General features: G+C 35.3%; 2 protein-coding genes and 1 long non-coding RNA gene across 3 annotated transcripts; 2 read left to right on the top strand and 1 right to left on the bottom strand.

Annotated features, from left to right (window-relative positions):
- LOC105047465 (uncharacterized) lies at positions 1-9,571 on the top strand. Its single transcript, XM_010926392.4, is given in 5 exon segments — positions 1-271; positions 353-938; positions 6,502-8,122; positions 8,125-9,042; positions 9,045-9,571. Coding segments are annotated over 5 exon segments (3,684 nt in total). The 5' UTR covers positions 1-239.
- On the bottom strand, positions 6,257-11,130 carry LOC140858430 (uncharacterized). The gene is made up of 3 exons (XR_012142004.1): positions 10,855-11,130; positions 10,672-10,706; positions 6,257-10,583 (listed from the first exon to the last, which is right to left on the bottom strand). It is a non-coding gene; the product is annotated as an uncharacterized lncRNA (long non-coding RNA).
- A 5,330-nt stretch (positions 11,131-16,460) lies between these two features.
- On the top strand, positions 16,461-18,022 carry LOC105047464 (HVA22-like protein f). Its single transcript, XM_010926391.4, has 5 exons — positions 16,461-16,556; positions 16,993-17,019; positions 17,116-17,238; positions 17,340-17,586; positions 17,751-18,022. Exons 1-5 carry the CDS (start codon positions 16,510-16,512, stop codon positions 17,775-17,777), a joined length of 471 nt encoding a protein of 156 aa, XP_010924693.2. The 5' UTR covers positions 16,461-16,509; the 3' UTR covers positions 17,778-18,022.
- Positions 18,023-21,449: the final 3,427 nt, after the last annotated feature.

Consider the following 21,449-nt stretch of genomic DNA (forward strand, 5'->3'; position numbering starts at 1 on the left):
AGATGGCCTGGGAGGGCAGGAATACCGAGGAGGAGAGCGGGAAAATGGAACGGGGATGAAGGGAAAAGCAAGCGGTTGCGGGGTTTATTCTATAATTTTCTTCCTCCTATTATTCTCTCCTCCTCACTTTCTTCTCCACCATATACCATATCCCCTACTCTTAATTCGAGACGAGAATAATAGTATTCCCGTCTTGTTCTCTTTCTACTATTCTCTCTCGTCTCTTCGAGGCCGAAGCCATGGCGGTAGCGTTGGAAAGCTTCTCGATTCGGTAATGGTCTTTGAATTCTCGACTTCTTTCTTGCTTTCTCGTTCTAGGATCTTACGTTTGTTTCCGCTTCTTTTGTTTTAGAGAGTATACGGCGAAGATGAGGAGCGTGGACTTTGGGAAATGCTGGCCGTTCCTTGGGGATGGGACGAGAGAGGGAGAGATGGGGAGGTCGCTGCCTCCGATCTCGTTCCGGAGGTTCCGATGGTGGTTCGACGAGCTCGAGGCGGAGCGTTCGGCTGAAGGGAAGCACGATGGCGCCGCCGAGGAGCTCCAGTTGGCGCCGGTGGAGGAGGGGAGGCAGATGAGGATGCCGGTGAAGGTGAAGCAAAGGGCGCCCAAGAGGAGGTCCATCGTGGAGCTGTTTGCGGTGTCTCCGCAGATCGAGGCCGTTGAAGACGACACTGACGGCGGCGATGAAAAGGAAGGAAAAGGAGAAGCCGTCCAAGATGGAGAACGAGAAAAAGAAGTCGGAAACGAAGAGGGGGGAATAGAAGAGAGATCTGGAGCAGGAGATGGGGGCGGCGGTATAGATGTGACTGTTTCTTCGCCGAGGAAAAGAAAAGAGAGGGTGAAGGAAATGGAGGAGACGAGGAAAAAATCATGGATGAAATATAAGAGTAAGAAGAAGAAGAAGAAATCATGTTTCGAGACTTGTGCTGCAAAAAAGGTATGCGCCCAATTCTTGTTCAGAAGTATATTTATTCTCTTTCTCTTTCTATAAAGAAACCAATGGATAGATTTGTTTTATTTCAAGCAAAAGGAAAAAAAAATCCAGATGTGTTTATTTCTTTTTTTTTTTTTCTTCTGCTGTTAGTCATGACTTAACTAGGTAAATTAATTTATTCAGAATGCTTTTATCTGAAGAATATTGATGGGTAACTGTGAATGGAATGTTCTTAAGTTTGTTGGGAGCTAATAGGAGAAACTGAATGGTGAATTAGAGAAGATTCAGGAGAGCATTAGATGGAGTGTCCCACTTTTTTACTATTTATTGATGGTTCCATCCAAAAAAAAAAAACTTTAGATCGTAGGTATAAGCAATCAATCAGTGCTTCAGTGGCCCTATCTACCTATATTTCATGGGTAAAAGAGATTATACAAGGACGCTTTGCCATGTAATTCCGGTTGGGGCTTTTGTTCGTTGAGCGATTAGATTTTAGATAAGAAGTCACTACTTGTGAGAATTTATTTTGCCGTTGTTGCTTTCTTTCTTGTGAATCCAATATTTGATGATGAGCATGTTAACCCGTCATTCGTCATCCTTTTTGTGATTTTAATGATACACTGAAGAAGAGTTGAATGAAAAGATTTTGAACTCTATTTCAGTCAGAAATTATATTGTTCCATTATTCGCTAAGATTTTTTTTTTTTCCTCGCTTAGGTTTCCTTTTTTTTTTTTTTTTTTTTTTTTTTTTTTGCTTTTTTCTCTTTGGCTTTTTGACTGCCACTGAGGTGTCCTTTTCACATATATGCTTTTTAAATAATAATTTACAAATTTCTTTGCACTTTGATTTTTTTCTCCTTCGCATCATTTGCCTGAGCTTTGCTTTCTAGTGAGTTTGTGATGATCACTTGTCGTTTGTACAATTATGAAATGCCCATTACTTGGACTATATGTTTCCGGTGATGAATGGAGGCATTTGTAAGATGCATTCATATTACTAACCTTTGTTTGGGAAGGACATGAAGTTAATCATTGCTTTTCTCTCGATGCGTTTTTGTTGTGGCCAAGCTTTGAAATATTACATGTTGGAATTTTAAGATAATGGACGCAAAATCTTATAATAAATATAAATAATCACAAACAAATAAGTAAATGAAAATAAATAAATAGAAATAATTGAGTAAAAAAAATTAACTATAGAGGCATGCGGACGGCACTGTATTTTAAGGTAGATTTCAAGTTTTTCGGAATTAATGACTTGGTGTGAAGGGTCCCAACATATCCATCCTTCAGAATTCAACTAGAGTAGTAGTTTTGTACGAACCCGCTTCTAATTACAAAGTTTTGATTAAATTGTTTCTGGCTGCCCTTTATCTTAAGAATGAAGATGTGGTGATTTGTTGCAGAAAAATGAAAGAGAAAAATAGAAGACTCTTTTGCAAAGAAGATAAGAGAGAAATGGAAAAGACTTTTTAAGAAAAGAAATAGAGAGATACATATTTGAAATGGAAGAGAAGAGATGTATTTATAGATAAGATTTTATGGTAGTCCGGTTACTGAAATGAGCATTCAATCCAACAATATCGACCATTCAGATATATAATGGTAATATTCCTGACCTACATACATACGCATATCACAGCTAGTTCTACATACTTAAGAATATGAGAATTTTGAGATCTCTTGAAAAACCTAAAACAACAATATCCAAATCACATCCATAATATTAACAAAGTAGATATTTAAAAAGAAAAGAGTTGGGTAAGATTCTCAATTGATGAATGTCATGAATGTGTCATTTCATTGAAGTGATTAATCATCACATTTTGATGCTTAAAGCGCATGTTAAGCTGTTTGGAAAGTTATTTACCATTTCCATATATTTACTATAATTTACTGTGCTGTTTTCTTGATCAAAGACCTAATTGATGAAAACTAATCCTCATTATCAAGTTAAACTGATAGATAATAAATCAGAAAAGTTCCATCTTTGTACAAAGTAAAACTAATCCTCATTATTAGTTTTTAGGAAGTTGACATGCTTTGGGCAATTATTGATAAATTTGGACACTACGTAACTTGAAGGAAATAATTAACTAGTTCTCATAATAAACTGATCCAAGAATCTGAATTCTAAAGTTGCATCTGTGCTTGTGCTGCAAGGCCGGCAGGAAGCAATTAAAAAAAAAAAAAAAACAAAAAAAAGCCTTTTATAATCCTGACATTTTTCTTTTACACCTTCCTGTCAAGAGGATGCAACTATTAAAAGACAAGCATACTTATTCTCAGCTAAATGGAGTATATGCTATATGTAATCTAAAGGCTAGATATATTTAATCTTTTAAACCATAATGCATTTATTATGCAACATATTTGTAAGCTTATATATTTTATTCTAACTATACATATCTTTTTGCATTTAACTAAAACTGTTTTTTATTATATATTCTCAAGTAGATAGATTGAATAACTAATCTGCTAATTTGAAATTTTTATGCTACATGTTGGCATATTCTCGTTAATTCTTATTATATGCACGAACAACTATCATATATAATTTTATTTTTACTAGTCATGTTAGTTTTAAGGTTGCATCGAGTTAGGCTGCTCCTGTACGTATTGAATTTGATCTGGTCCAGTTTGGATCAAATATCGTCTGGGTTGTATGAATAATTGTTATCATATCCTCTAGCCAGCACATATATTTTAGGATTTCTTTGTAAAATGCCAATATCAAGTTCTTCTATTGTATCTTTTTAAAGAATTGATATATTTGACTTATTTCCTAAAATTTAAATTTTTCAGGCCTTACATTTATCTAACAGCAATCTAACCCAAAAAAATTGTCGGGTTAGTTTAAACTTTTTATTTTTTGGTCTAGTGTGCACGGCCTAAGATTTACATATAAATATATTAGTTTATATGCCTGATTCTGATCTATAAGCACTTTATATTACATGCTTACAAATATATGGAGAATATTTATTACGACACAGAATTGCTTATGTCACTATAGACTGTTAAACACTAAAAGGATCAGACATGACGTTGATTTGAACTTGTTTGGCTCCGAATCAAGCAGATCATTCTGGGCTAAATGGAAGGCATTATTCGTTTGGATTAAGCCATTAAATTGTAATTGAGAAGCTATTTTTCTATTTCCATAAAAAATTATATATTTGAGGGCTTTTTAGATTAACTTGTTTATTGTGTAAATGGGGTAATAGCTCACCAAGTCAAAAAATGTCTAATAGAAGAATAGGCTAGTTTGGTTAAATATTTTGGTTTCACTTTAACTTGTTATCTTAACAAAGACACAAATGGGCCACTTATGTCATACTTAACAAATCTAGAGTGGACCAAAACAATTTAGTTTTAATACATCCATAATTATATATCTGGTGCTCAATGTGCATTATAGATTGCTTATATTTGACAATAGATAAGGTGTGCATATAGACTATGTATATATGATTATGGTATTATGTATTCTTACGTGCATACTAGGTGCATTTAAAACACATTAATGAGAAGTATAAATGCTAAGGTTGCATTGAATTGGTCTGGATCACCAAATAGGGTTAGAGTTAGGTTATTCCTACCAGATTTTGCTCGGCCTTAAATCGATATTTTTGATCAGGATGGGTTCATAGTGATACAAACAATGATATTTATCTTCAAACTAATTCGATATTTTTGACTTAAATTTTCACCCCATGCATAATAGGCCGTGCTTCATGCTAATCATTAGCTTTATATGTAACTTACCATTTGTTGCACCAAAGAAAGATGACAATGGACGACTTCCATGTCTTGTCTATGTTCTCAACGTGATCACTAAAATCTCCTAGCTAGAGTACTGATGAAATCATTGGAATGGATAATATTTAAACTATCCCTAGTCCCATATGATGGAGGTAATAGCGTGGTGGGCCGTGAGCTAATCAAAGCTTAGTTCGGGTATTTAGGAAAGCCATGCAATTAATGGTTAAAAATAACACTACAGTATACTGAAGAGAAAGTGACATCATGTTTAAGATTTATTCATGTTCTTCTACATGCATCTCCATGTTGATTTTTCCCCTCATTTCTCTCTCAGTCTCTCTCACTGTAGAACGTCACCCACTAGACCCTCTCTTCTCGGCCCTATTTTTGCTTCATTTTCAAGGTAAATAAGAGAAATTCGGCTGAGCCGCACCACCCGCGGTGATTGACTCGAGCATGAGGTCGGGAAGCAGCATGGAAAATTTCTTTTTTTTTTCGCCCGGCTCCATGCCCGAGCCAATCACCGCGGGCCGTGCACCGCCCGTGGTGCACTAAGAGTTTCTCGGTAAACAATTGACAAATTAAATCGTTCTTGTGTTGGCGGGCTGGATACTGGTTGTGTTTTCGCACAAATATAGATGGGTTGGGCTTGGGTTAAAAGTGTTTTTGTCCAGACCCGTTCTTCATCTAATGTGAATCCAAACTGAACCCACCCATTGCCACCCCTCGTCCTAGAGTTGTCCTAGAGCAGTACATATGCTTTGTTTGTTTTTCTTCGTTTGCTCTTATCATTTATATCATCCTCATCATGTTTTTTTTGAAAAAAATTCATTTATAGGCTCATTTGTGATGATAGTTTCTATGTTTGCACAATTATATTTCAAGTCCATGCATGTGACTTGCGGAATGTCTCTCAATGTATGAGAGGGCTTTTGTTCACTAATAGGCATTAAAATCTTGTGTTGTCGCCAAACTGAGTGGATCCTTGAACAGTCATACCTAACGGTTAAGACATCATATTATTGGTGTATGGATAAAACCTGAAGCAGATTTAATAACACAAAAACTAAATATACTAATATTTTCTTGTATAGACTGTAGTTTTAAGGGAAGACCTTTGCACGTAGAGATATTTATAAAATAAAGGTACTAATCCTCTTCATGGGAGGGACAATTTCCTTGATAGTTGACACATTAATCCACATCCGCCAACAACTCTGACTTCTTATCTGTGTGATGGGAATTAAATGGAGCCAAAAATTTGTGATGAAGAAATGATGCCTATGGTGCCGGAATAGACCTTCATAGTAGGGGGATATAAAATCAAGTGTTATTTCCTTTCTTAATATCCTAAATGTGTGTACCCCACCCCCATGTGAGATGACTCAATCAAATATATGCCACGGACCTGCAGTGGGGGAGGGTGCAATTGAAAGTTGGTAGTTTAACAATAAAGGTATACATATGTTTGGACCAGAAGCAGTAAAGTTTCTAGACCATAATGAGCTGACATGATGCCAAATAGAAAGGGACAAGATCTTGTGAAAAGATAATCATGACATACATGCCAAGAATCATGGTATATTCATTACTATTCTATAAGGTTAAAAGAAACAGGGGAAAAGCTTTGAGCAAAAAGATACATAACTGAATAATATTGTTGCTGATTACATTCTCATTAGGGAGAGAGGAATACTGACTTGATTCACGTTGCTTGATTGCATCATCTCTTTAAAGAGGAAATATTACTGGCTTCTTTTGTTTCCTGACTTGGGAGTATGGCTGCCTCTTTTTGTTCCAGGGGAAAAATTATAGGCCCAAAACATCATATTCACATGATATTTCTCAGTTACTTCATGATTCAGTGAGTAAGAAAAGGCTCAGAAAGGCTCTGAGGGATGCTGCTGAAGTCAGAAAGAAGAAACCATCAACAGTGAGAAGTTTACTGAAGAAGCAAAATCACAAATTAATCCAAAATTCCAAGTTGCTATTAAAAAACCAGGAGGAGGTAGCAAAGGTATTGCCAGTTCATGGCATCCTCAAGAATCGCTCGAAAGCCTCTTCCATCAAAAAGTCAAGTCTGATTGTTGATGCACATGGCGAAAATCCTTTTAAGCCTTCTCGTGTGTCAGAAAAGCATGTCACATTTTCTGGCAAGGATGACATAATTGGACATGACAAGAGCTTTTCGCCTATGGAGCTGCCTCAATTGCAAAGCCTTTGTAAAATATTTTCAGATGTCTTGGCTGAAGCATCATCTAGGGATGATTTAAGCAAAGGTGACAAACTTTCATCTCTGAGTAAGGGATCTCACGTGGTGAATGACTGTGAGAAAGATGCTGTGACAAGTGGTGCAGAGGTAACAGCTGGGAGTGACAATCGACAGTTGAGTAATGCACACAGTCATGCTGCCCCCCATGAGTTTATCAATCCCAATAACAGGGCCTGTCCCGATATATCCTCCTTGGATGAAGCTGTAAATGTAAATAGTGCAATACAGAGCTCCAGTAATTCAAATTATTTAAACTCTGGTACCTCAGTTTTTTCTTCTAGTCTCCTGTGTTCAAGCAGTCAACAAGTTCTGAATTCTCATGGTAAAGAAGGGTCAAGTTCTGGTGAAGGAATTCGTTCAGATGACAGAACTTTTAGGATATCTGATTCCAGAAGAAGTCTGCCTACTTCCGTTGAAAGTGGTGTTTCAAGATCTGAAGCAATGAGTTCACTGACCGTAACCAGGAATCTAATTTCACAGCCTCTGGCAACCTGTTCAGTAATGAGTGTTGAAGCAAAGGAGAGACAACCACATTTATCACTAGGGCCTAGGATTGATGTTGATAGATGTGTTTCAGAGATTCAACCTACGTGCCATCTCACTCGTAAAGATTTAAGAAGTAGCATGAGCACTTCAGTTGGATTAAAAAGATCAGGCGAAACAAGGCAAATGTCAGATCAGATGTCCACCTGCAGGGACAAGTATAGCGATGAGAATTTCATTGGCCTGCCTCTTAATTCCCAAGGAGAACTCATTAAGCTGCATTCTAGTGGTAAGCTTGGTCTTAGGAATTTATTTAAGGAGCAAAACACAATACTTGGTTCCTCCCATAGCTTCCCAATTTCTGATCTTGTTGAGCCAAGAAGTAACTTGAATCCTATAAATATGAGGGGAAAGTTTCCTGCTGCATTATTGTACATGAAAGATGGGTTAAGATGGTACCCGGAACAGAAAGACAATCCTGCAAGCATGCCTGTAACTTCTGGGCTAGGGATTATGCAGTCGCATGGTTTTGAAAGGATGGAAGTTCAAAACCGTGTATCAGTGAGGAACAAAGACCAACATTTTCATCATGGCCCAAATTCAACGAAAGTTTCTTGTTATGGGTGCAGGGAATCTTGTCACCAAGCTTGTAATTGGAACAACAGGGAAATTTTCAAGCAGAGGGGAATTTGGACCATGGGGTTCAGCCTGCTAACCAACCAACAATGCGTTTGATGGGTAAAAATGTTACAGTCGGCAGAAGAATTGAGGAATGCAGTTTTGATGACACAAAGATTTGGATAGACAAGGAAATCATAACTGAAAACAGCTCCTCTTTTAGACTGTCTGAAACATCACTTCCAAGGCAGAGGCTTCAACAGGGGTGCTTCGAACAGCCGGTATCTGAGGCATCAAGATTTATACAACCAATAGGAGCTTCATCAAGCATTTATTGCAGTTCAGCACTTGAACCAAACTTTGATCATATGCATTATGATTGCCCAGAGCAGTGGATATCAAGAAATGGCCTTCCATTCACCATCGGAAATTTTGCTACCAAGCTGAATCCTTTTAGCTATCCACATCCTTCTCAGACAATGCTAAATAAGACACTCAACCCTGCAGTAGATTCTGTAACTGAGCACATTGAAGTGGGGCATCAAATACCATTCATGGCAGCCCATCCTCAAAATATTCAGCACATGCTGCTGATGTCTACACACTGCAAGCATAGACAGAGCTTTTCTTTTAGTGCTACATCAACTTCCCATCCAGCATTTTTAAGTCAGAATTGTGGGAATTTTGTTGAATCATCATCCACTCAATCTTCGCTTTGCTGTCCACGGTGGCTGCTAAATGCAGAACAGCACAAGAAGAGCAATAAATCTTCCTTGCCCATTTGTTCTGATCCTATTGCTATTCATCACCCCTGCACAACATCTGGAAGTAAGCTCCCTCTTCTTCCTTCTACATATCCCACATCAATTGTAACTTTTCCTGTTTATAATACCAGTTCTTTTCACACCTGTGGCTCTTCTTCATTGGTACATTCTTCATTTATCCCATCCTATCCAGCAAGCAAATCCACTTGTCAGGCAATGTCAATTTTAGAAACAAGATTGAAGATAAGGATGGAAAAAAATCCCAGCTTACATATATCAAAAGTCTAGAACAGACTAACAGAAGTAACAAAAGGGCTGCAGCTAAAGCTGATGGATTCATGAGTTCAGCGAAAAAGCCTCATTTAACAATACAAGACAACTCTGCTCCAGCAGGCCCAAGGAGTGAACAGTTGAATGATTGTTCATCAGATGATGCCATATCAGCAGAAATGTCAGCTTTGGCTAATAAAATCATTGATGTTGGTCTTCCAGTAATGAGCAACCAAAAAAATGTGTTAATGATTTCTTCTGGCTCTAATTCTTTAAACTATGCTGTTGGGACAAGATCAGGACCTGTCAAATTAAGTTCAGGAGCAAAGCATATACTAAAGCCAAGTCAAAATATGGAAAAGGATAATTCTAGACCAATTCATTCAACCGTACCTCTTGCAGTTGGGACTAGTTCCAGTAAAGCTCCAGTTTCTCAGAAATCAGCAATGATTTACAGGTTCTAGCGGGCATGCACAACCTTATTACGGAAGGTTTAAGAAATGATTTGTTCTGTTGCTTATCTTCCACTTAAATGGCTTCACATCACGTGAATACTTCTAATTTCAGTGATGGTTCATCTTTGATCTTAACAAGATGAAATTGGTTTCTGGTCTGGAAGGAAAGCATTACATGGTTGCAGCTCTATACAAGCAGGTGTATATAATGTTACATTATTTGGCTGCTTATTTTTGGATTTTCCAAAGCTTCTACTGCTGTAACAATTTGATCCTCAAGCTATGATCAGGTTATTTAGATTTTCTTTCTAGAATACAGTCTCCTTGTTTTGAATCTGATATAGTAGTATGCTATGGTCTTGGCATTTGTTATCTTCCTGTTAAAGTCTTGATTTTTTTTTTTTGTCTGAGAGTACAATGCCAGCTTATTTTGAATTTGTTTTATAAATTACTCATGCTATATTTATTCAAGTATGGAACTTACAAAGTCATGATTTTTCTTCTTCCTCTGTCACTCCAAGTGCATTATTATTTTCTTTTTTTTTTTATGTTTTAATGTTTATTGTGGTTATGCTGTTTAACCATGAAATCATTCCACGCAAATACCAAGCGTGAGCTTATTCATGTTATCCACATGATAAACATTGTATATAGCCTTATTCATATATCTGTTTTGTTGCTTATATTATTTGATGGGTGGTTTTAAGTAATTATTTCATGTTTGATGTATAACCATGTTTTTGCTATAAATAATGTTAGTTTTGTAAACCAGCTACATTCTTACCTCGCAAATGCCAGTACCTAGATAAATCTAATCATGTCACTGAAATTTTTTAAAATCTAATAATCCAAAATCACACACATGTATTGAATCAGTAGCACACTGATATTTTAAAATAATTTCTAAATTTTGAGAATCACAATTTCTAAACTAACTAACGTCCGACTATTAAACTTACCTCGTTTTTCTCTCTGAAGCGAGAGATAGGTGATGGCACAGTATTGGCTCCTCGAGGATTAGCTGAAACAGCAAGAGAAGAGATTATTAAAAGGAAGAGGAGGGTGAGTGAGAAGGGAAGAAAATACATGTCACAAAGGGCAGAACTCGCCTAACAGCAGAGCATCCGGAGTTCGCCATGTCCACCTGTAGAGAGGAAGAGATGAATACGTATAAAGGATGAGAGAAGATGGTTGTCCATAGGGACCAACAAGGGAGCGATTCATAGTGGAAAGAGAGAGATAGGGGTGAAGAGGAAGAGGAAAACAAGAAGAGATGAGAGACGACCTCTTACCGAATAATATCCACACAAGCACGGAAGGAAGATAGAAGAGAAAGAAACTGATATGACCACTACCGGTGATCAAGAAACAGAAGAACAAGAGTGAGCAAGTGAGCGACCAACGGTGGGATGAGGGAATGGGGCGGTGAAAGAGAGGAAGGGAGGGCGTAGGGAAAACAGGGGATGCGAGGAGATGAGGTAAGGGCGCCGCGGTTCGCGAAATAGGGGAAAAACGCCCCGGTTTTCTTTGCTCGGGGAGGCAAGTCTTTGCTCGCGCGGATGTTGGGACCTTTTTGGCTTGGATCATTCAGTAACGAGAAACTATCACATTATCTACAAATAATAATAATTTTTTATTATATTATATAATAATTTTTTATTAAATGATTCATGATTCATTAGGAACTTTGTTTCCCGTAATAATCGACAGCAACCTAATTAAACTAGCAAATAAATATTAATATTAAATTAATTTAAAATAAATATAAAATTAATATAAATTAATTTAAAGCTTACGATCGGAAATATGCAGTGTACTGTCCCAAGATGATTTTCGATCTTCATGCGGTATTAGATTTGCAAAATTTATCTCAAGATACAATCAGAAACCTCTCCTGCGGACACGATCGTAGAGAGGATTACAGATCTTCGACCCAGCAGATGAACGTTCAAAGGATCAAAAAAAATTTTAAAGAAGAAAACACTGGCAAGGAAGAAAAAACGAGATTAGAAGAGAGAAAGGAGCGAGTATTTTTTCTGCATGTAAATCTCTTTACCACAGGACCATTTTATAGGCCCATATAGGACTGTTCATTCGATTTTCATTGATCTAACCCAAAAATTGAATAATAAAAAAATAAAAATCAAAAATCGACTTGAATATAAGAGGAATCGAACCGAAACTGAACCGAGATTTTCGGTTCAGTTCGGTTTGGTTATTCAATTTTTTTATATTTTTTTTTATTTTTAATTATCTATTTTTGATATAATATATTTAAATAATTATTGTGCATTCATTGTTAGTTTGTTATATTATATTTAATTAAATTCAAGATCTATTATATTTGTTGATTGATAATTTCTTACATTAAAAATCAACAGTTAATAAGTAACGATATATTGATAATTGATAAATAATCAATCAATAATAAATAAAATATAATATATCAAAAACTACATCATCTATAATACAAACAAGTAATCAAGTATCAAGCAAATTATAATCATAGATCAAATCTAAATATCCAATCATCCATCTACGAAACCAACAAGTTCTCAATATAGTAAACAAGATAAATTTAAATTATGATTTCGATTTTTGATTCGATTTTTAAATTTTTTGATTTTTAACAGAATTGAAAATCAAAATTTTTGAAAATAAAAATTAAAAAACGAACCAAACTATATTCAGTTCGGTTTCGGTTCGATTCAGATCGGTTTTCGATCTGAAACTAAATTATGAACAATCCTAGGCCTATAGACTAGCTAGTCTATCGATAATTTCATAATCATCCAGTCTAAACAGACAGAAAAAACTTAATAAATTACAAAATAGATGGAAACAACTTAATCGATTGTAAAACATTCAGAAATAACTTAACCAATCGCAAAACAGATGGAAACAACTTAACCAATCTCAATGGACAAAATATAATATTTGAAAAATAGAAAAAATAAAGATCGAAGAAATAAAATATAGGCCCCGCCACAGATGCCGGCGCGCGTGATCGCGAGCATGTGGGCCGAACCACGCATGCATATTCATAGGTCCAAGAGAAGGGTCTTCAAAATAATTTTTTTTTTATTTTTATTTTTTTCAATATAGATTAAACTTCATGAAAACTAGAGGTTTTGTTGAAAATAGATGGAGGAAATTTTGAGTTTTCAATTTTTTCTAAAACCAACATGATCCACATTTTAGAACAATTATAATCAGTAATTTCTGGCACACCCGTAGGTGACTCAACGAAGGCTCAAGCCGTGGGACCATATATAACACATGATAAGTATGACTTGTTTGGTTCATAAGAAAAATTTTTCTTTTTGAATAGTAACTTCCCACGAAATTATTTTTTGAGAATATGATTTTGACATATTTGATTAATCATGAAAAAATATTTATTACACAGTAGTCTATATTTAGTTGGGTATCCATTTTCCTAAAAAAATTATATAAAATACCTATTATATCCTTAGTAGATATAAAACTATACTTTTTTGCTTCTAAACTTTATATAAATATTAATATTATATTTATATTATAAATATAATATTAATATATTATAATATAATATTAGACTATAATAATTTATTATATTAATACTAATATATATTAATATTTTAATATAATAAATTTATTAATATAGATATAATATAATATTTCATATAATATTATATTAATATAAATATTAATATATTAATATTATATTATATTAATATTAATAAAAATATTATATTAGTATAAATATTAAAATAATATTAAAATATAATAAATATTATAATATTAATATTAATATTATATCATATAAATATAAGAATAATATTAATATATATTATATTACTATTTAATATTTCATTCTGATCATTCATTGATATTTTGCAAAATTTTAGCCGCAGATTTTGAAAAAATATTTTGGGAAAGAAAAAAGTACCACCACTTTTCATCCATAAGAAGTACCAAAATCAACTCCCTCCATGGATTTCTATTTTTTATGAAATATGAGAAGTGACTTTTCGTGAGAAGAACTTTTTTTTACTCTCTTTTCTCTTGAAACTCTAATCAAATAAGAGATCCCCTCTCTACGTCTTAGGAGCTGTCTCTTCCCTTGTTCACTTTCCGTCAACCAAATAAGTCCGTAGAGACTCCGATGTATGCTTTTACACCTACAAATAGCAGATTAGAAAGAGGCATCATACTGTTCTACAACTTGCTCTTGAGATCAATTACCATTTTGCCTTAATTTAACGTACAATGCAAGGTGTGCAGTTATGTCATTATTTTTTATTTATTGGTGAACACTTTTTTTCTTGGTAGAAAAAAGGATGAAGGCGTCCAGCGTAGTACCTCCTATGGACGTGACCATAAAGATCCCCATTCTGCTGGAGAATGTTTGATTTGGGACTAAGTTAGAATGAAGTCCATCTTCCACCAAATGGGTTGATATTCGGATCAACCCAATAAGTGAGTATGTCATCCCAACATCATCGAGAGCCAGAGGATCAGATATCTCTTCCATCCCCTATGCCTAGGCCCCAGGAGAAGTCCTTCCGGGTCATTCCACCTTGACATTTAATCCGTACTTCCGCGTTTTGAATTTGGATCACTTGGATGGAAGAAAAGGTCCACTCCATTGGACTACCGTCTCAGTGGCATTGGTGAACACAATTTGAGAAATGAATCGCATTACATGTTTTGATTATATGGCACTTTTGAGTTTGAAGGACAGTCATGAGTGTTAAATTTAGTTTTTTGTTTTTGATAGAAAGTGTTAAATTTAGTTGTCTGACTGTTAGAAGCTTAGTATTCTCCTCCATACAAATCTTCGTTGTTGCAACTTGCACATTCACAAATTTAATCAATACCATGATATAACAAACAAGCTGTAATTGATTTCAGTTGAAGGAACGGTTTTTGACAATTGCCATCATAAGCTTACAAGAGCTTCTATGGTGGTTCTGGGGAAACGCGACATTGACCACATATAAGCAAAATAACCATCACAACAGCGGCAGACAAAGTCATAATGGCTGATTGGGTGGGAAACGATGTTGATAATTTATTGATGTTCTAATGGTTATTTGAATACAAAATATTTCAAGCGACCTGACGAGGGGGAACTCAAAAAAACCATTACCTTTGCCGTAATACACTGTTATAAACCGCAGTAGAGACTGACGGAGACATTATACCACAGCGATTAGTAGCCACAGAGAGAGAGAGGAGAGAGAGAGAGAGAATTTTGGTCCTTTTTTTTCCTTTTTTTTTTGCTTTATTGGTGAATGCCCATTATGTTGTATATATCATGACAGAGTTGCTTTTTTTATTTTTATTCTTTTTTCAAATAAGCCGGTAGGTTTTAGTGGGCTAGAGAACGGGGAGAAGCCATCTATCTAAGCTTGCCCCCAATTGGGCTAGGCTACTAGCCTATCGAGCCTCCCCACAACCATAGCTAACAGGAATGCAGTAATTCTATCTTGCTGGGAGCAACTAAATGGAAACCAATTTTTGGATTCTGCATTGTATAGATAGATATACATGTTATTTGACGAGAATTAATATTCAACTTAAGCAGCTCCGAGCAAGATTTGCTGTTACAATGGATTCTTGTCGAAAAAAAGTGGGTATTTTTTTGAAAATTATGCTCAATTTCATACGGCAATTCCGCCCTAAAGTCGTCACTGTTATAACAATAGCTGTTATTATCCCACAAACTGTCAAACCTTATGCTGTGCCGTTATAATAACTTTTGTTCTATATTAAAATAATTACTTTTGAAATGGCTGTTATAATGATTATAATTCACTTGGGATACAATGTCTAAATTCTAAACCATCAAATCAATAAGATTTGATGGTGTCATTTCTCATGATTCTTGCGCGTTTCCAATCCATACGTTGCAACTGCCGTTAATGCATGCACTAAACAAATGCTAACACTAAATTTGACGGCGAGAGTAGAAATAATATAGAAGAGGAATAAGGCGGAAAAAAAAAAAAAAGCAGTGCTGGGACGGGCTGAAAGCGAGGAAAAAAAAAAACCTTTTTTCATGTTGGGGATGGCAAAATATCAGACCTAGGGTTCTTCAGGAAAATAACTTGAAATTATATATGTCTCTCAAGTCCAACTCTAGATAGACTCCGAATATCGAACAACATCAAATGTCTTAAACTGACCTGGATAGAATTTAGTCAACCTAGATCTCGCCCACCTCAACCAAATTATTGATTGAGGTGACACCATAAATTATGCTCATTTGCTGAAAAAGAACAAAAAAAAAAAAAAAAAAAGAATAAATATTACGAGCGGCAAAACACTAGTTTAGGTTGATCTTAGGTTGGATAACAGCCTGTAGTTAGTATCATCTATTTGACCTACATATTACCCAAACCCAGTTCGGAATTAAAATCTAAACAACAAAACTTTGTTCCTACCCGGTTCTGAGAGAACCCTTTACTCAAAAGACATTATCATGGGTCAAACAAAAAACTGCCACCGTTCTTGAGAGAACTCTTTCAGAAAATATATAATTTCAGGTTTGCAGAGTGCATTGCACGGAGAGAGAGAGAGAGAGAGCATTGTAATGTTGTCGCAATAAGAAAAAGTGGCAGGGTTCTGTGCTTTTGCAACGAGTGGAATCTAGACTTGCCACCAGGAACATAATATTCCGTTATGTTCCACGGTACACCATCAACACATATGCCAAGTTGATGCAGAAAGCATCGTGGTTTTTTTTATCCTTCTCTTCCTTCCGAACTAGTTTCTTTATCCCTCCTTTCTTGACAAGGGGGGAAAGAAGACTTTGAGCAATACTCGTAAGAATGCTTTACTTGTTTCATTCCCTGCACATTCCTTTAAAAAGGCCACCAATCTCCCTCTGGGATCCTAGTTCTCAGCCTTTCAAGATTTGCTGCTCACCTTGTTCGTGGAGTGCCCAAGGGTCAAATTTCATGGGACTTTTAGGAACCATCATCTGGCATCTTGATACACTCATTGGGTAAGACAATTCAGCACATAGTTCGCAACATAAACAGCAAATACCCGACAGAACCATTGATGCAAATAACATACAGTAGCTAATTAAATGCTGACATCAAGTATGAGCCTTTATAACAAAAGTTCCCTTTTTTGGAGAGAAGATGGGCAAAATACCATCAGTAGTATATAAGGTTCCAAAAGTTCCAGAAAATCTAGATCAATTAAATCAGCATAATTCAAAATTAATACTCTTACTACCTTAAATGATTCTCTCTTTATTGAAATATTTTTATAATTAATTAATGCAGCGGTCAGCTAGCTTTTTACATTTTTTGAAGCTACTTTCTGTTTCTTTGATGTTGTTTGAGATTTTTTTTTTTTTACATGCAAAAATCTACAATCTACATGTTTATTTAATATTGAAGCTGATGGTTCGTTTGTGTGTTTCAAATCAGCGCAGGGGTGATGCTGCTGTATCCTCTGTAAGTGTTCCATGACCCCAGCATCTGTCAGAAATCCTTTCTAAAGATGTAACACTAATCAAATTTTTATGAAGTCTTACACGATTTGGTGATCAGATATGCATCAATGCGTGCAATTGAGAGCCCTTCTTCGTTAGATGACCAACAATGGCTGACATATTGGATGCTGTATTCGCTAATCACCCTTTTCGAACTCACTTGCTGGAATGTTCTCCAATGGTGACTTGATATAAACAATTCTTCATGTTGCAGTTAGTTATTTCACAAATTTAAGAAGAAAAACATGAAATCATTTGGTTTTCGTAACCATTATGTTACAGGTTCCCACTTTGGCCTTACATGAAGCTTGTGTTCTGCCTCTGGTTGGTGCTACCAATCTTCAATGGAGCTGCCTACATCTATGAAAATTTTGTGAGAAGTTATGTCAAGATTGGGAATTATGCGGGATCAAGGTACCCAGAAGACCAGAGGAGAATGCTGCAGATGTTGAGCCTCGATTCCAGAAAGCCAGTGGAGCGATACATCGATAAATATGGACCAGAAGCTTTCCAAAGGGTTGTCAAAGCAGTAAGTAGGAGATCCCTAGCGTGCAATGCTTTTCAACCTGAAAGCATCAGCGACAAGCTTTTTCTTGTTGCTGTGGTTGTATTTTTCTCATTTTGATTTGGTTATCTAGAGCGCATGTTCGTTAATAAATTATAGGATTTCTTATTAAATTTCAAATGCTGCAGGCCGAAAACGAGGCCAAGAAACGCTGAACAAGATGATTGGAAAGGAGGTTCTCCCACTTCAACTTTCTGTTGTCAACATAAGAGAATACTGTTATGTATGGTGAAGCTACCATGGTATGATGAAACTCTAGGGTGTCAAAACAACCAGTTGTAATGAATGGCTAGTTTAAGAATCTGTAAGTAAGGTCTGAGGTTGTGATTGTGCATTAGGACATGTTGGTCAGGTTGTTTTTTCTGATATATTCTTATCAATAAAGATTTAAAAAAGATGTTCAAACTTATATATTAACTTCCTTGGCAGTTGTAAGCTCGTTTTTCTGAAAATTCCTGATGCCACACTTGATGATTGCTTATTCTGGTGTTGGTTTCTCGGGCGACCTTCCTTTCAGGAATGGTAGCTGCGGAATCCCTCTCAGAATTTATTCCCTTGTTTGTTGGATCCCCTCTGGAGAAAAATGAGGGAGAAAGAGCAAGCTGTTCTTGAAAACAAAACTAATGAGAGCAAAATGCAACATTATGCTTCAAGGGGACACAGAAAGGCTGTAAATCTAGTTTCCTTGGAAATACGAGGGGAAAATTAATTGGCACTTAGGTTTATTAATGAATCAATCAACACATGCTGCACAAAGAAGATAGCATACTGTTCAAATTTTGTACTATGTTTCATGATTAGGAATACTGGGTGATAATTTTTGTTATCAAATAAATAATATACTTCAACATGAATAATTAAATAACATTTAATATAATTAACAATGATTTTAATAATTATTTTTTTAAGTTCCTTATTTGATTATTGAAAATAACTAGACGTATTTTAGATATTGAAAACCAATATTATTTAAATAGTAATATGGATATTAATAATAAAATAATATTATATTTTAAGGAATACATTATTTCTTTAATTTTATGATAAATATTAATTTATATATATTAATTAGGTGCTAAAACTAATTAATTCTCAGGTAATATTATTTTATTCAACAAGAGCATGATTGATTTGCATTATATATGATGATAATATTATTTAAATATTGATAGAATAAAAAGTAATATGATATTGATAATTAGCTCATTTAGCACATGCTTATATGGGGAGATAGCATACATATATAGGTTAATACTTATAATTACAATATTAAAAATATAGTTTATCAATACCACTCTATAATACATATTTTATAATAATATTCTTAATAAAAAGTGATAATATATATTACGCACTAATTTGTTTAAAAAGAGTAATTTCACCACATACTTTAGGCTGTCTCCCTGGTTTCAAACCAACCAAACGCTAAAATGGTTGGAAATAACTTTTTGTACCATGCAGCCAAATACATATGGCAATTTACTTACTTGACCCGTGAGCCAGTGGTGGGATACGTCTTTATTTTAATCTATAGCAATGGGATAGGGACGGATAGTGATATTGCCCGTCCCGGACCTGGCCTAATTATATATGAGTATTCATGGATTTGATAGTTATAATGGTAACGAAGGACAAAATATTGTGATCGATCTTAAAATAAGATTAATCATATGAAAGATTATGAGAAGTATGCTTTATCGTTCTATTTTCAATTGATCTTTTTTCTTAGTTTAAAAGCGGCTTTCTAAAAATGATATTTCTATATTTGTTATTTTTATTATTATTAAAAATTTGATTTTCTATATTCAATTTTTATTTTATTTAATTTTATGTGAAATAATGAAACTTACTTTTATATATTTTTTTATATGTTTGCTTTGTATGTCAAAAAAAAAAAAATTTTTTTTTATAGCTTTGCCCACTGCAATCCTTCGTGACTTGTTCCATCTAACATTAGCTCTATCGATCCACTTGAGATGATTGCAGAACTGCCATCCCTACTCCAAATCTTTTATCTTGTGAGAAGTGGGGACCTAAACTCCAAAATTTTTAATATAAATGATTGTAGTGGAAGGTTAAATTATACTTTTAAATCATATTTAAGTTATCACAAAAGTCTTTTTTTTTTTCTTTATATCACATTATCCAAAAAGCCCTAATAAGAATTTCAAAAAAAGAAAAAAAAGAAGGAGAATTATTTTCTCAGAAGAAAAATTGATATTGCTGTAGAAATAGAAAAATACAAAGATCACCGGTCATTTGTTGATGCATTCTACAAGAGAGCTAATATTTCTTTTCAGTACTAGATAGAGATCTACATTTTATCCTATGGTAAATATATCTGAGCAGCCATCGGCGCTTTCTTACCAATTTCGCTTGGGTTTTGTAAGGAAGTTAAAATGACTAAGTAGTTAGATATATCTATATTTATCACATTAATTGGAATCACCATAAAAGTGACAAACATTTCATAAATTTTGCAAATTAAACATCCTTTATCAAGAGGAGAATAGATAATAAACTACAACTACACCGTTCATCTCTCTACTAGTAAGTTAGTAGCCAATTCGGCTGGACCACCATAGACCTCCTCCAAGCCCAAATAGCACTCAGCCCCCTTTCCTCATCCTCTGGCACCAGCACTAGTAGCTGTTGGAGGAGGTTGATAGGATGAAGCCCATGTGAAGCCCGGACCCAAACACACAGTCAGGCCAAGCCCGGCCCAGACCAACACGAGCACGCACGAGCCGGCCCAGCAGTCATGCACGGTGTTTTGTGGCTCACCGCATTATCGCGGTCCACAATGGGCGCATGGACCGAGCACCCATTTTCAGGGCATTTCTTGCGATCCACGGTGGACCGGCATCCGTTTTTTCAGCGTTTCTTGTAGTCTACGGGAGTTTTGGTGGATCAATGGCGTGATCGAACGGCTATTATCTCTTTCAGTGATGATCCAATGGTTGATGGTGGCTGGTTTCAAGCTTTTTTAGGACCGTGTGATGGAGATCAGATGGCAAGGAAGGTTTTTTATTTCTACCTCGATTCAGAGTCCGTTTTTGATACGATTTGGATCAATTTTTTTCTGATTACGAGCTCTATTTAAAGGAAGGGCCTTGGGAGAGGTTTACAGCAATCTGAGAGCAGTGAGCACAAAAAAATTTGAGAGAAGAGGAAAAATAAGAGAGTTTTTTTTAGAGAGACGTGAGGTTCTTTTTGAGAGAAAATAAGAGTGTTTTATTTTTTCTTGTAAAAGAAAGTTTGTGTGAGCCTTTTATTTTCTTCTTCAATTTTGTATTTCGTTGTGTCGTGAATTATTAATAGAAGAATATTGAGGAGGTCTTGCCCGTAGATGTAGGCCAATAATCAGGCCGAACCATATAAATTTGATCTACTTTATTTTTTTTTAATTTTTATTGCTTGATTATCTCTCCTATTTTGCATTCTATGTTTGTTCTAGTTATCTTTCCTCTACAAAATGATCTTATTTCTGCAGTGCTTGTGTGCTGTGTGGATCGAGGTGTGCTCGATTACCCTATGGCCGGTCTTTTTAGTTTGGTATCAGAGCAAGAAGATACTTTTGTAGCTAGTTTGATTTGAAACAATAGCGAGCAAGGTGATGACAACAAAATATGAGATATCGAGATTTGGTGGATCAAATTTTGTACTTTGGAAGATGAAGATGGAGACAGTATTGATCTAAGGTGGTTGTGAAATTACTTTGCAAGAAAAAGAATGCAAACCACAAGAGATGACGGATGGGCAATATGAGAAAAAAAATAAGCTGGCAATGGCGAACCTCTATTTGGCATTGGATGATTCGGTATTGT

Source organism: Elaeis guineensis, chromosome 6 (genome assembly GCF_000442705.2).
Source record: "Elaeis guineensis isolate ETL-2024a chromosome 6, EG11, whole genome shotgun sequence".
NCBI classification, from domain to species: Eukaryota; Viridiplantae; Streptophyta; class Magnoliopsida; order Arecales; family Arecaceae; genus Elaeis; species Elaeis guineensis.